Genomic DNA, 10,634 nt, shown 5'->3' with positions numbered 1-10,634 from the left:
TTTAGGAACCTGGAATATAAGATCAATGAATCAGGGTAAGCTGGAGGTGGTCAAACATGAGATGGCAAGATTGAACATCGACATCTTGGGAACCAGCGAACTAAAATGGACAAGCATGGGCGAATTTAATTCAGGTAACTATTATATCTACTACTGTGGGCAAGAATCCCTTAGAAGAAATGGAGTAGCACTCATAGTGAACAAAAGGGTGGGAAAAGCAGTACTGGGGTACAATCTCAAAAATGATAGAATGATCTCAGTACGAATCCAAGACAAACCATTCAGCATCACAGTAATTCAAGTCTATGCCCCAACCACTGAGGCCGAAGAAGCTGAGGTTGATCAGTTCTATGAAGACCTACAGCACCTTCTGGAACTAACACCAAAAAAAGATGTCCTCTTCATCATAGGGAATTGGAATGTTAAAGTAGGAAGTCAAGAAATCACCGGGATAACAGGCAAGCATGGCCTTGGTGTACAAAATGAAGCAGGACAAAGGCTAATAGAGTTTTGCCAAGAGAACACGCTGATCATAGCAAACACGCTTTTCCAACAGCACAAGAGGCTGTATATTGTCGCCCTGCTTATTTAATTTATATGCAGAGTACATCATGAGAAACGCCAGGTTGGATGAATCACAGGTCAGAATTAAGATTGCCGGGAGAATTATCAACAACCTCCGATACGCAGGTGATACCACCCTAATGGCAGAAAGTGAAGAGGATCTAAAGAACCTCTTGCTGAGGGTGAAAGTGGAGAATGCAAAAGCTGGTTTGAAACTCAAGTTACATTAAAAAATCTAAGATCATGGCATCTGGCCCCATCACTTCCTGGCATATAGAGGGGGAAGAAATGGAAGCAGTGACAGATTTTATTTTCTTGGGCTCCAAGATCACGGCAGACGGTGACTGTCGCCATGAAATTAAAAGACGCTTGCTGCTTGGGAGGAAAGCTATGGCAAACCTAGACAGCATAGGTTTGGATGGGGCATGCTATGGACCATGGGGTCACGAAGAGTTAGACACGACTTAACGACTGAACAACAACAACAATGGAGTTTAGAAATATAAATGGATTAGGGATGTCAGAGAATTCCGCCACGGATCTTGGTGAGGCCGAATGCCGGTGCGTTCAGCCCCCCGAACTCCGTGGCGGAATGGCCTGCCACCCCCCCGCCCCCCTGCGGATCCCCCCCGGGACGAGACTTACCTGGGGCGGATCTTCCGGGCGGCGGCAGCTCCGACGTTGGCTTCGGCAGTGGCAGCGGCTGCTGGTCTTCCGACCAGCTGCCACCGCCGCCTTTTGCAGTCTTGTGTTGTTGTTTTTTTTTACAAGACGTGATCGGCTACGTAAAGATTTACGCTGGATTAAAAAAAACATAAAAACCCGCGTACGCAAATGGCGGCGGTTACAGCCGTCGCCATTTGCGTTCCTTATTTTTGGCCGTCTTAGTCTACGTAAATATTTACGTAGACTATGACGGCGAAAATAAAGGGAAATGCAAATAGCGTAGCAGGCGCTATTTGCGTCCCTTTTTGATTCGCTGTTTTAGCCTACGTAAATATTTACATAGGCTAAAATGGTGACTCAAAAAGGGATGCAAATAGCGCCCGCTACGCTATTTGCGTTCCCCTTTATTTTCACCGTCATAGTCTACGTAAATATTTACGTAGATTAAGACGGCCAAAAATAAGGAACGCAAATGGCGGCGGCTGTAGCCGCCATTTGCGTACACAGTTTGTTTGTTTTTCCCCTCCCACAGCCCTCCACGGCCGGAAATCCGGCTGTGGACGGGCCTGGGCTGGGCCTGGCCGGCTGCTCCGCGGAGCTGCTGCGGAGCACAGCCGGCCATGGAGGATTCCGGGGGGGAGGAACAGATCGCCTCCCCCCCGTCGAGGATTCCGGGGGAGGGATGGAACACCTCCCCCCCCCACCATCAACATAATCCGCAAAAAGGTAAGTGACTTTCGTACATCCCTAAAATTGATGGGTTCCAGATTGGGAAAGGCTGGACTAGACTATGATGGGAAAAGGGCTATGTGTATGATTTTGCTTGTATATATCTGATGCACATCTAGTACCCCCTCCCTCTGTCCATGATACATATACAGTGTGTAAACTAAAGGGTTCAACGTAGCAGGGTTCTGCTTAATTGATCTTAATAGCAGCAACTGGCCATTTTTTTTAGGTACTTAGCCACACAATACAGATAGCAGCAGTATATAAATGAAGCACCTTTAATTTCATCATCCTCAATGAAACTTTAACCAGAGTTGATTATAGCTGCAACTCAGTGCACAATTGCGCACATTTAAGTCCTATTGAAATCCACAAGGCTTCAGCACATATTACGTCCTGCTAGTTTGTGGGGCCTCTGTTTAAAAGAAGTGGCCATTGATTTCGGGATTAACTGAGAGTTATGAGTTATGAGGGATGGCTCCAAGTTGTTTTTTTTGGGGGGGGGGCTTGGTCAAGGTGCCCCCAGTGGGCATCCTCCTCGTCCAGGCATGGTTGTCCACTTAATTGCCCTCTCCTTCTGGGCCCAATTGACACAACTGCCCAGAGGGAGAACACAAGGGAAGTGTAGGCAGCTGTTCCCTCTCCTCCCTCTCGTCATCGCATCTACAGTATCTCTAGCAAATCCAGAAGCCTATTAGTGCAGAATCTATGGACACAATTAGCTGTGTGAAAGGGTTTGTGCTTTCCACTGTTTTTTTCCTTCATTTTACAGGCCTCTGGATTTTGGCCAATGGATGTAACGGAAAATGGATGTAACAGAAAAAGGCTTTGCACTAGAGATTGCTTATGCTAGTGCAATATAATATATGCAAGCACTCCTGTCGAATTGGATATTGCCCAACATATTCAGTACATCATAAGGGTTTTTATTATAGGCAAACGTCTTTGTTTAAATACTTATGTCTTCAATATTGCTTTCCTTATCACACCAACAGAAGGGGAAAATCCCACAGCATGGCTGCAGCCATGGCTCCCATTTATTATTGGGTGGATCAAGTTGATTTGGAACAGGAGTGATGGTCTTACGGTGCTTTGCCAACGCTCTTTCAACTTGACTTACAACTGTGTTAAAAAGTGGCTCAGAGGTTGGTGACAAGGGCTTGGCTTCAGAAGGGTCACGCGAGAGGTCAAAAAGCAGGGGAGGGTTGTGATAGGTTACATTGTCTCCAAAACATGGACACATGATTGTTCTGTAACAGGCTCCTGCTCCCTTTGGTTGAAAGTTTGGAGTCACATAATGGACCTTCCAGACAGCACCACCTTGAAGAGAAGAGATAAGATTCAATAGCAGATAAATATGTGGCCCTCCCAAAAAGTATTACAGGTTGAAAATACTTTTACACTACTTTATCATCTCTGCCAAAGCTGCTTTGGAAGACTGCTTGACCATGGTATATGTCAGCAAGAGGGAGAGGCAGAGAGTGTGTGCGTATTTATATATTTCTATCTCTGGCTTCAGCTTAATTGTACAACTACACACATCTACAAGAAGTGAAGGTAACACTGTGTTAGGGAATAGAAAAGTCTTAATGAATCCTAATAACAGATATCCCTCTGAATCTAGGGCCTCATCAACTCATGCAGATGCACAAAGAAGACTGCCAAGAATCAGCATCTTTTAAAAATCAAGATAGAACAGAGGTGGGTAACTTGTGGACCTCCACCACATGCTAAAATTCAATTTTTGCAGTGGTCTGTTGTAGGGATTTGGCTCTGCTCAACAAAATAGTTTGAAATTTCTGATGGTGTTGGGGAGATACTGTTGTACTTTGACCATGTGCTGCGGAAACTGTGGTCCTCCAGATGTTGTTGGACTCCACCCCTCATCAGCCCTGGCCAGCCTGGCCAATGGTGAGGGATAGTGGGAGTAGTCATTCATAAATATCTGGAGGGCCACAGGTGCCCCAGCACTGATGTAAGTTTTCCCACCTTCCCTGCTATCTTTATTAACCTGTTTATGTCTTTTACAGGAAAAGCTGTTATTCATATTCTTTTAAGACTCGTTTGGTGAAACAAACCACTATCCTAAGGACTCAGGTAGAGGCATAGGCTTGGGGTTTGTACAGAAAAGGTTTCGTGCAACCAGTAGGACCTCTGGATATTAATAGCCATGGCAAATTTCCCTTTGTTAGGGAAATTACAGATAAATGGCCCACAATGACTAGGAAATAGTTCCAGTCTTCTGAAAGGTTGAGAGCCATTTTGGCAAAAGGACTGCTTTTCTCTCCCTTTCCTTTGCCAGGGGAGGGGACAAGCTGCCTGTGACCTAGTTCACAGGTAAGGAGAGCCATCATGGGTGAATTTCCCCTCGGGGCTTCTCATTTCAGCAGCCATTTTGAATATTTGGGGCATGGACCATAACTTCTTGTTGCATGCAAACCCGGTGTTGTGGTAGTTGACAAGCCACATGGTACCCATGGGATGTTTTAGGGTTGTGGGTGGTTTGTAAATGCTCCTGAAAACCTACCCTTACCAGGTTCCCATGTAATAAGGAGCCACGGTGTGCCCTCACCATACCTCAAATATTCATAATGGCAACCATGAGAAGCCCCACAGGGAAATTCATCCACAGTGGCTTCTCGTTACATGTGAACGAGGCCTGTATGTAAAAAGAACAATCCTCTCTAAGCAGACTGCAGTTTGAGGCAGTTTGGGTTTTGGGGACTGAAGACAGATACAGGTGAATTGGCATCTTAGGGTGCAGGCTGGCTCAGCCTGGTGCCCTCCAGATGGGTTGGACTGTAACTCCCATCATTCCCAGCCAACATGCTGACAGGTAATGATAGGAGTTGCAGTCCAACCCATCTGGAGGTCACCAGGTTGGGAAGCCTATACTAGAGATCAGATGCGGGAGCAGTAAATTTGGGTGTCTGTTGGAGTGTTTAAGCTGTGTGCCTCCACATAGGCTCAGTGTGTATTTTTAAATAAATACAAATATGACAAAGTGACAAAATGCTTCCAGTGACCCTCTTCCAAAAGAACCTAAACCTGGCTAAGTGATCTGCCCCTGGAACTTCCTACCACTCAGAAAATTGGGGTATGTGTAAAGTCCTGTAGATCTCATAGCAACATACTAACTTGGAAATAAATCTTATTGAACTTTAGAACACAGGTACTAATGTTTGACAAATGATGGCTCCTTACCCACTCTTCCTTCACCTTATCGTAAATAACCTTCTGTCTAAACTTGAAAGATTCAATGCATGATGAGCAGTTTGGTGCAAATTTGTTTTATAAACCTAAAACTGCTATCTGTAACCTGAATTATTATCAGTTATAGCTCTGATAACCAATTGGACTGACTGCCACAGCGCAATGCCATTTCTTGCTCAAAGGGGAAACTAACCTGCACATTTTCATTCTATGGAATTAAACCCATTGGTATATCATTAAGCAAAACAAGGATTGTACGAAGCCACAAGTGGTAAATGTTATTCTTAGGATCTGGTTGGTCAATTGTTAATCCCACAAATCAGCTGTGATGATCAGTTTTATTATGCACAAACTGCTATGAATGAAAAATGATCATATTTTAAAAAGAGCCAATATTCAATTTACACAGAGGTCTGTTCCTATCAAGTTTCCCAGGCTGTTTTATTATATTTCACAGAGCATAAATGTAGCTTGCATTTGATCTTTCTGGCTGAAGACATTTTGAAGTCGCTCCTGGATTTTTGGAATGCATGTTTGTTTGTAGGGATGGCAGAGAATTCCGCCACGGATCTGGGTGAGGCCGAATGCCAGTGCATTCGGCCCCCCGAAATCTGTGGCGGAACGGCCTGCCCCCCCCACGGATCCCCCCCAGGATGAGACTTACCTGGGGCGGATCTTCTTGGCGGCGGCGGCTGGTTTTCCAATCGGTTGCCGCTGCCATTCACAGTGTTCTTTTTTTTTTACACAGACGTGATAGGCTACGTAAGTTTTTATGTAGCCTAAAATGACTGGGTAAAAAAAAAAAAGGCGTACGCAAATGGCAGCGGCTACTGCTGCCGCCATTTGCATTCCTTATTTTGGGCCGTCTTAGTCTACGTAAATAATTACGTAGACTAAGATGGCGAAAATAAGGGGAACGCAAATAGCGTCCCCTATGCTATTTGCGTTCCCGTTATTTTTGCCGTCTTAGTCTACATAAATATTTACATAGATTGTCAAAAATAAGGAATGCAAATGGCGGCAGCAGTAGCCGCCGCCATTTGCGTATGCATTCCCCACCCCCGAGCCTTCCACAGCTGGAAATCCGGCCGCGGATGGCTGTGGCCTGGCTGGGCCTGGCTGGCTGCTCCGCGGAGCTGCTGCGGAGCACAGCCAGCTGCGGAGGATTCCGGGGGGAGGAACGGAGCGCCTCCCCCCCATCCAGGATTCCGGGGAGAGGGATGGAACGCCTCCCCCCTCCACCATCAACATAATCCGCGAAAGGTAAGTGACTTTCATACATCCCTATTTGTTTGTGCCTAGAAACCTTGGGTACTTTTGCCCTCTAGTGGATCATTTCATAATACACACACACACACACACACACACACTGAGTCTCTCTTCACACCTGGCATTTTTATCCCACTACAAACCCATCCTTTTGATTCCGGATCCTTTCCTGGATTTAGACTGGTCCTGTATACTGACATCACTCATCCCTCATCCCTCTGCTCTATACCTTTTCATGGCTGGGCGGAGCTGCATGGAAAAATCAGGACAGATGGGGCTGCTGGCCCCATGCCCCCTCCCCTCCCCTGATCATTGGTTCCTGTAACATGATTAATGGCTCCGCCCCATCCCTCCACTCCTCCACAGCAGGAGGGAAGTCAGAAGCTCTTCTAGTGCCTGGGATAGTGGGCTATGGGAGCTGGTCCCCTGCCCCCTCCTTCCTCTGACTTTGTGGTGAGGGATTGAGAGTCTTCTTGGTGGCTTACCCTGCGGCTGTTGGTGCTGCTAGTCCTTCTCTGCTAAGTATGTCAGTGTGTGATGGAATTAAATCCAGTACATTGCTTGCACTACTGAGTTTGAAGGATATACTGATTTCCCAACTACAGAAGTAAGAAACCCACAAATGGACTTGTATACGATCAATGCACCAAGCCATCTCTAGCACCCCACCCCAAGGCGACCGCTTCACAGGAACACCTTCTTCATTAAACCTGGCTTGCTTCCCCCACCCCACATACTGTTGTTGCTCTTCCCCCTTATTCTGGCTTCCCAATGACCCTGTAAGGTGGGCTAGGAGAAGAGATAGTGGCTGGCTTGCTTCCCAATCATAAGGATATTTTCAGAGGCATGAGTGCAAGTCCATTCAATGGCTGCATGAGAAAAGCCCATCAGAGTGGTGAGCAAAAGGGAGAAGAAGCAGTCAGTGAAGTCAGTGGCGGGGGGGGGGGGAGTTCCAAGTAAATGCATTGAAGGGGATGAGAGACCTTAAGACTGCTACTCTAAGTAGACTTACAGTGCACTCCTATTCATGCCTCCTCAGAAGCAAGCCACACAAATTTCAATGGCACTTACTCCCAGGAAAGGAAAGCCTTACAGCCACCGAGTTTACTCAGAAGTAAGCACTGCTGTGTTAAGGGGCATCTTGGAGAAGATGGTTAACCACTTTACAGTTCAAGCACACGTAGTGGAATGGGAGAGAGGCAGAAATGATCACTGGACGCATGGTCAGTGACTTGCCCCCACCTTCCCACTGATTGGTTGTCATGACAATGTTATTCAACACCGCCTAGCAACACCCCCTAGTACACGCCCACACAAAGCAAGTCAAAGCACTAAAGGGGAAATACACGGGGAAATGGTGATTTCAGTTGTAAGTAGGGATGGCGGAGAATTTCTCCCTGAATCTTCGGGAGGCTGAGCGCCGACTAGGGATGGCAGAGAATTTCTCCCCGAAACTTCGGGGGGCCGAGTGCCAACGTGTTCGGCCCCCCGAACAAGTTTTGGGGAGAAATTCTCTGCCCCCCGCCACCTGCACCCCCCCCGGGACGGGACTTACCTTTGGCGAATGTCCCTCCCGGCGGCGGGTCCGGCCGGCAGTTCGGCGGGTCTTCGCCTGGGGTGGGAGCGGCAGCCGGTCTTTCGACCGAATGCCGCCGCTGCCATTCCAATAAAAGAAAAAGAAAAAAACCGCCCCCGTGATAGGCTACGTGACGATTAACGTAGCCTATCACGGCTAGATTTGCAAAGTCAGCCGTGATAGGCTACGTAAATCGACACGTAGCCTATCACGGGTGACTTAAAAAAAAATAAAAAGCGTACGGATAATGACGGCCCCCATAGGGAGCCGCCATTCGCGTTCCTTATTTGGTCGCTGTAGTCTACGTAAAGATTTATGTAGACTACAGCAACCAAACAAGGAATGCGAATGGCGGTTCCATATGGGGGCCGCCATTTGCGTACGCGCTTTTTTTTTTTTAAGTCACCCGTGATAGGCTACATGATGATTTACGTAGCCTATCACGGCTGACTTTGCAGATCTAGCCGTGATAGGCTACGTTAATCGTCACGTAGCCTATCACGGGGGCGTTTTTGTTTTTTTTTTACTTTTTAGTGCGAGGCGAGGCGCCTCCTCCCCAGTCTGAATTTTAGCCGGGCGAGGCGGGAAGCCTCCCCCCCGGCCTGAATTTCGGCCGGGTGAGGCGGGAAGCCTCCCCCTGGCCTGAACTTCGCGGGGGGAGCAGCGAAGCGCCTCCACCCCACCGCGAAAAGCTTCGAGGACAGGTAAGTGACTTTCGTGCACCCCTAGCGCCGACGCATTCGGCCCCCCCAAAGTTGGTTAGGAAATTCTCCGCTGGCCCCCCGCCCCCCCCGGGATGGGACTTACCTTCGGTGAATATTCCTCTCGGTGGCGGGTCCCAGCGGCAGTTCGGCGCCATTTTGTCGCGGGTGGGGGCAGCGGCCGGTCTCCCGACCGGCTGCCGCCGCCGCCGCCGCCATTGCAAAAAAAAAAAACTAAAGTAAAAAAACCCCCAAACACCTGTGATAGGCTACGTAACGATTTACGTAGCCTATCATGGCTAGATTTCCAAAGTCAGCTGTGATAGGCTACGTAAATCGTCACGTAGCCTATCACGGGGTCTTTTTTTTTTTCTACTTTTTGTTTCGCGGCCGGGGAGATGGGGGGCTTCTCCCCGGCCTGAATTTCAGGCGAGGCGGGGCACCTCCCCCCCCCGGCCTGAATTTCGGCGGGGCGTCTCCCCCCCCTCGCCTGAACTTCGGGGGGAAAAGTGAAGCGCCTCCCCCCCACCGCGAAGCCAAGCTGCGAAAAGGTAAGTGACTTTCGTACATCCCTAGTTGTAAGCACAGAAAATGCCAGGTTTTCCCCATTCTCAGATAACATGGGAAGAGGGGGGGGGGAGTTGTGAGATAGCAGCAGGAGAGCAGTATCGTCATTTAAAGCTCTGGCGAAAACCAGTGATTAAAGAAGAACGACCCTGCTAAAAAACCAATGTGTGATGGTGGCCTGAGTCTTCAGCTACAGAGGTAAATGAACCAGCCAAAGCAGCATAACTTTCTACCTAGAAAGTTTCATGAAATGTAAATCCTTGTGCACATTCCTGTTAATGCAAAAATTAGGGATGTCAGAGAATTCCGCCACGAATCTTGGGGAGGCCGAATGCCAGCGCATTCGGCCCCCCGAAATTGGTGGCGGAACGGTCTGCCCCTCCGGGACGGGACTTACTTTGGGCGGATCTTCCTGGCGGCGGTGGCTCCGGCAGCGGTTCGGCGGCTGCGGCGGCCAGTCTTCCGACCGGCTGCTGCCGTCGCCATTTCCAGTTAAACAAACAAACAAATGAACAAAAACATGATAGGCTACGTAAATCCCTATCATGGTTAGATTTTAAAAAAACACCGTGATAGGCTACGTAAATGTTTACGTAGCCTATCACGGCTGATTTAAAAGAAAAAAAAAACGTGTACGCAAACTGCGAAAATAAGGGGAACGCAAATAGCATAGCGTCTACGCTATTTGCGTTCCCCTTATTTTCGCCATCTTAGTCTACATAAACGTTTACGTAGACTAAGACGTGCCAAAATAAGGAACGCAAATGGTGGCGCCAATGGCGGCGCCAACTTTTGCGTACGCGCGTTCTTTTAAATCAGCCGTGATAGGCTACGTAAACATTTACGTAGCCTATCGCGGCTGACCGCAGGGACGCAAACGGCAGTGGCTACGGCCGCCGCCATTTGCGTCCCTGCTAGCCAGTGGCCGGATGTCCGGCCGCTGGCGGAGCCGGCCAGCGGCTCCGCAGAATCCCTGCAGAGCAGAGCCGGCCGGCCAGAATTTCGGGGGGGAGAGCGATGGAGCGCCTCCCCCCCCGGCCAGAATTTCGGGGGGAGGGACGGAGCGCCTCCCCCCCCCACCTCGAATCAATTTCGCTAAAAGGTAAGTGACTTTCGTACATCCCAAGCAAAAATATTTATCCCTTCATACGATATATCTTGTTCTGTTTTAGGAAGAGAAATAGGCTTGTCACTATCAATTTGTTAATTTCATTGAATCACAGAGCAGTATTGTCAAAAGAAACTCACAAAATTCTTCCATTCCAACCCCCTGAAGTGAGACGAGATGCATCATGCACAAAACCATTGGTGATAGATATTCATGTCATCTGCTTTAAGCCACACTTACT

General features: G+C 48.3%; 1 protein-coding gene across 1 annotated transcript in view; it reads right to left on the bottom strand.

Moving 5' to 3' along the window:
• Positions 1-2,871: 2,871 nt before the first annotated feature.
• LOC146350109 (arylsulfatase H-like) overlaps positions 2,872-10,634 on the bottom strand; it is a 35,455-nt gene continuing 27,692 nt past the window's right edge. The window contains exon 11 of the mRNA XM_084845518.1: positions 2,872-3,279. Coding sequence (XP_084701644.1) covers positions 2,909-3,279 — 371 coding nt within the window. The 3' untranslated portion in view covers positions 2,872-2,908. The remainder of the gene's footprint in view (positions 3,280-10,634) is intronic.

Source organism: Heloderma suspectum, chromosome 3 (genome assembly GCF_057233095.1).
Source record: "Heloderma suspectum isolate Gila_16-S chromosome 3, 16-S_ref, whole genome shotgun sequence".
Lineage (NCBI taxonomy): Eukaryota > Metazoa > Chordata > Lepidosauria > Squamata > Helodermatidae > Heloderma > Heloderma suspectum.
The sequence above is the reverse complement of the archived record's forward strand: the minus strand, read 5'-3'. Positions and strand labels throughout refer to the sequence as shown.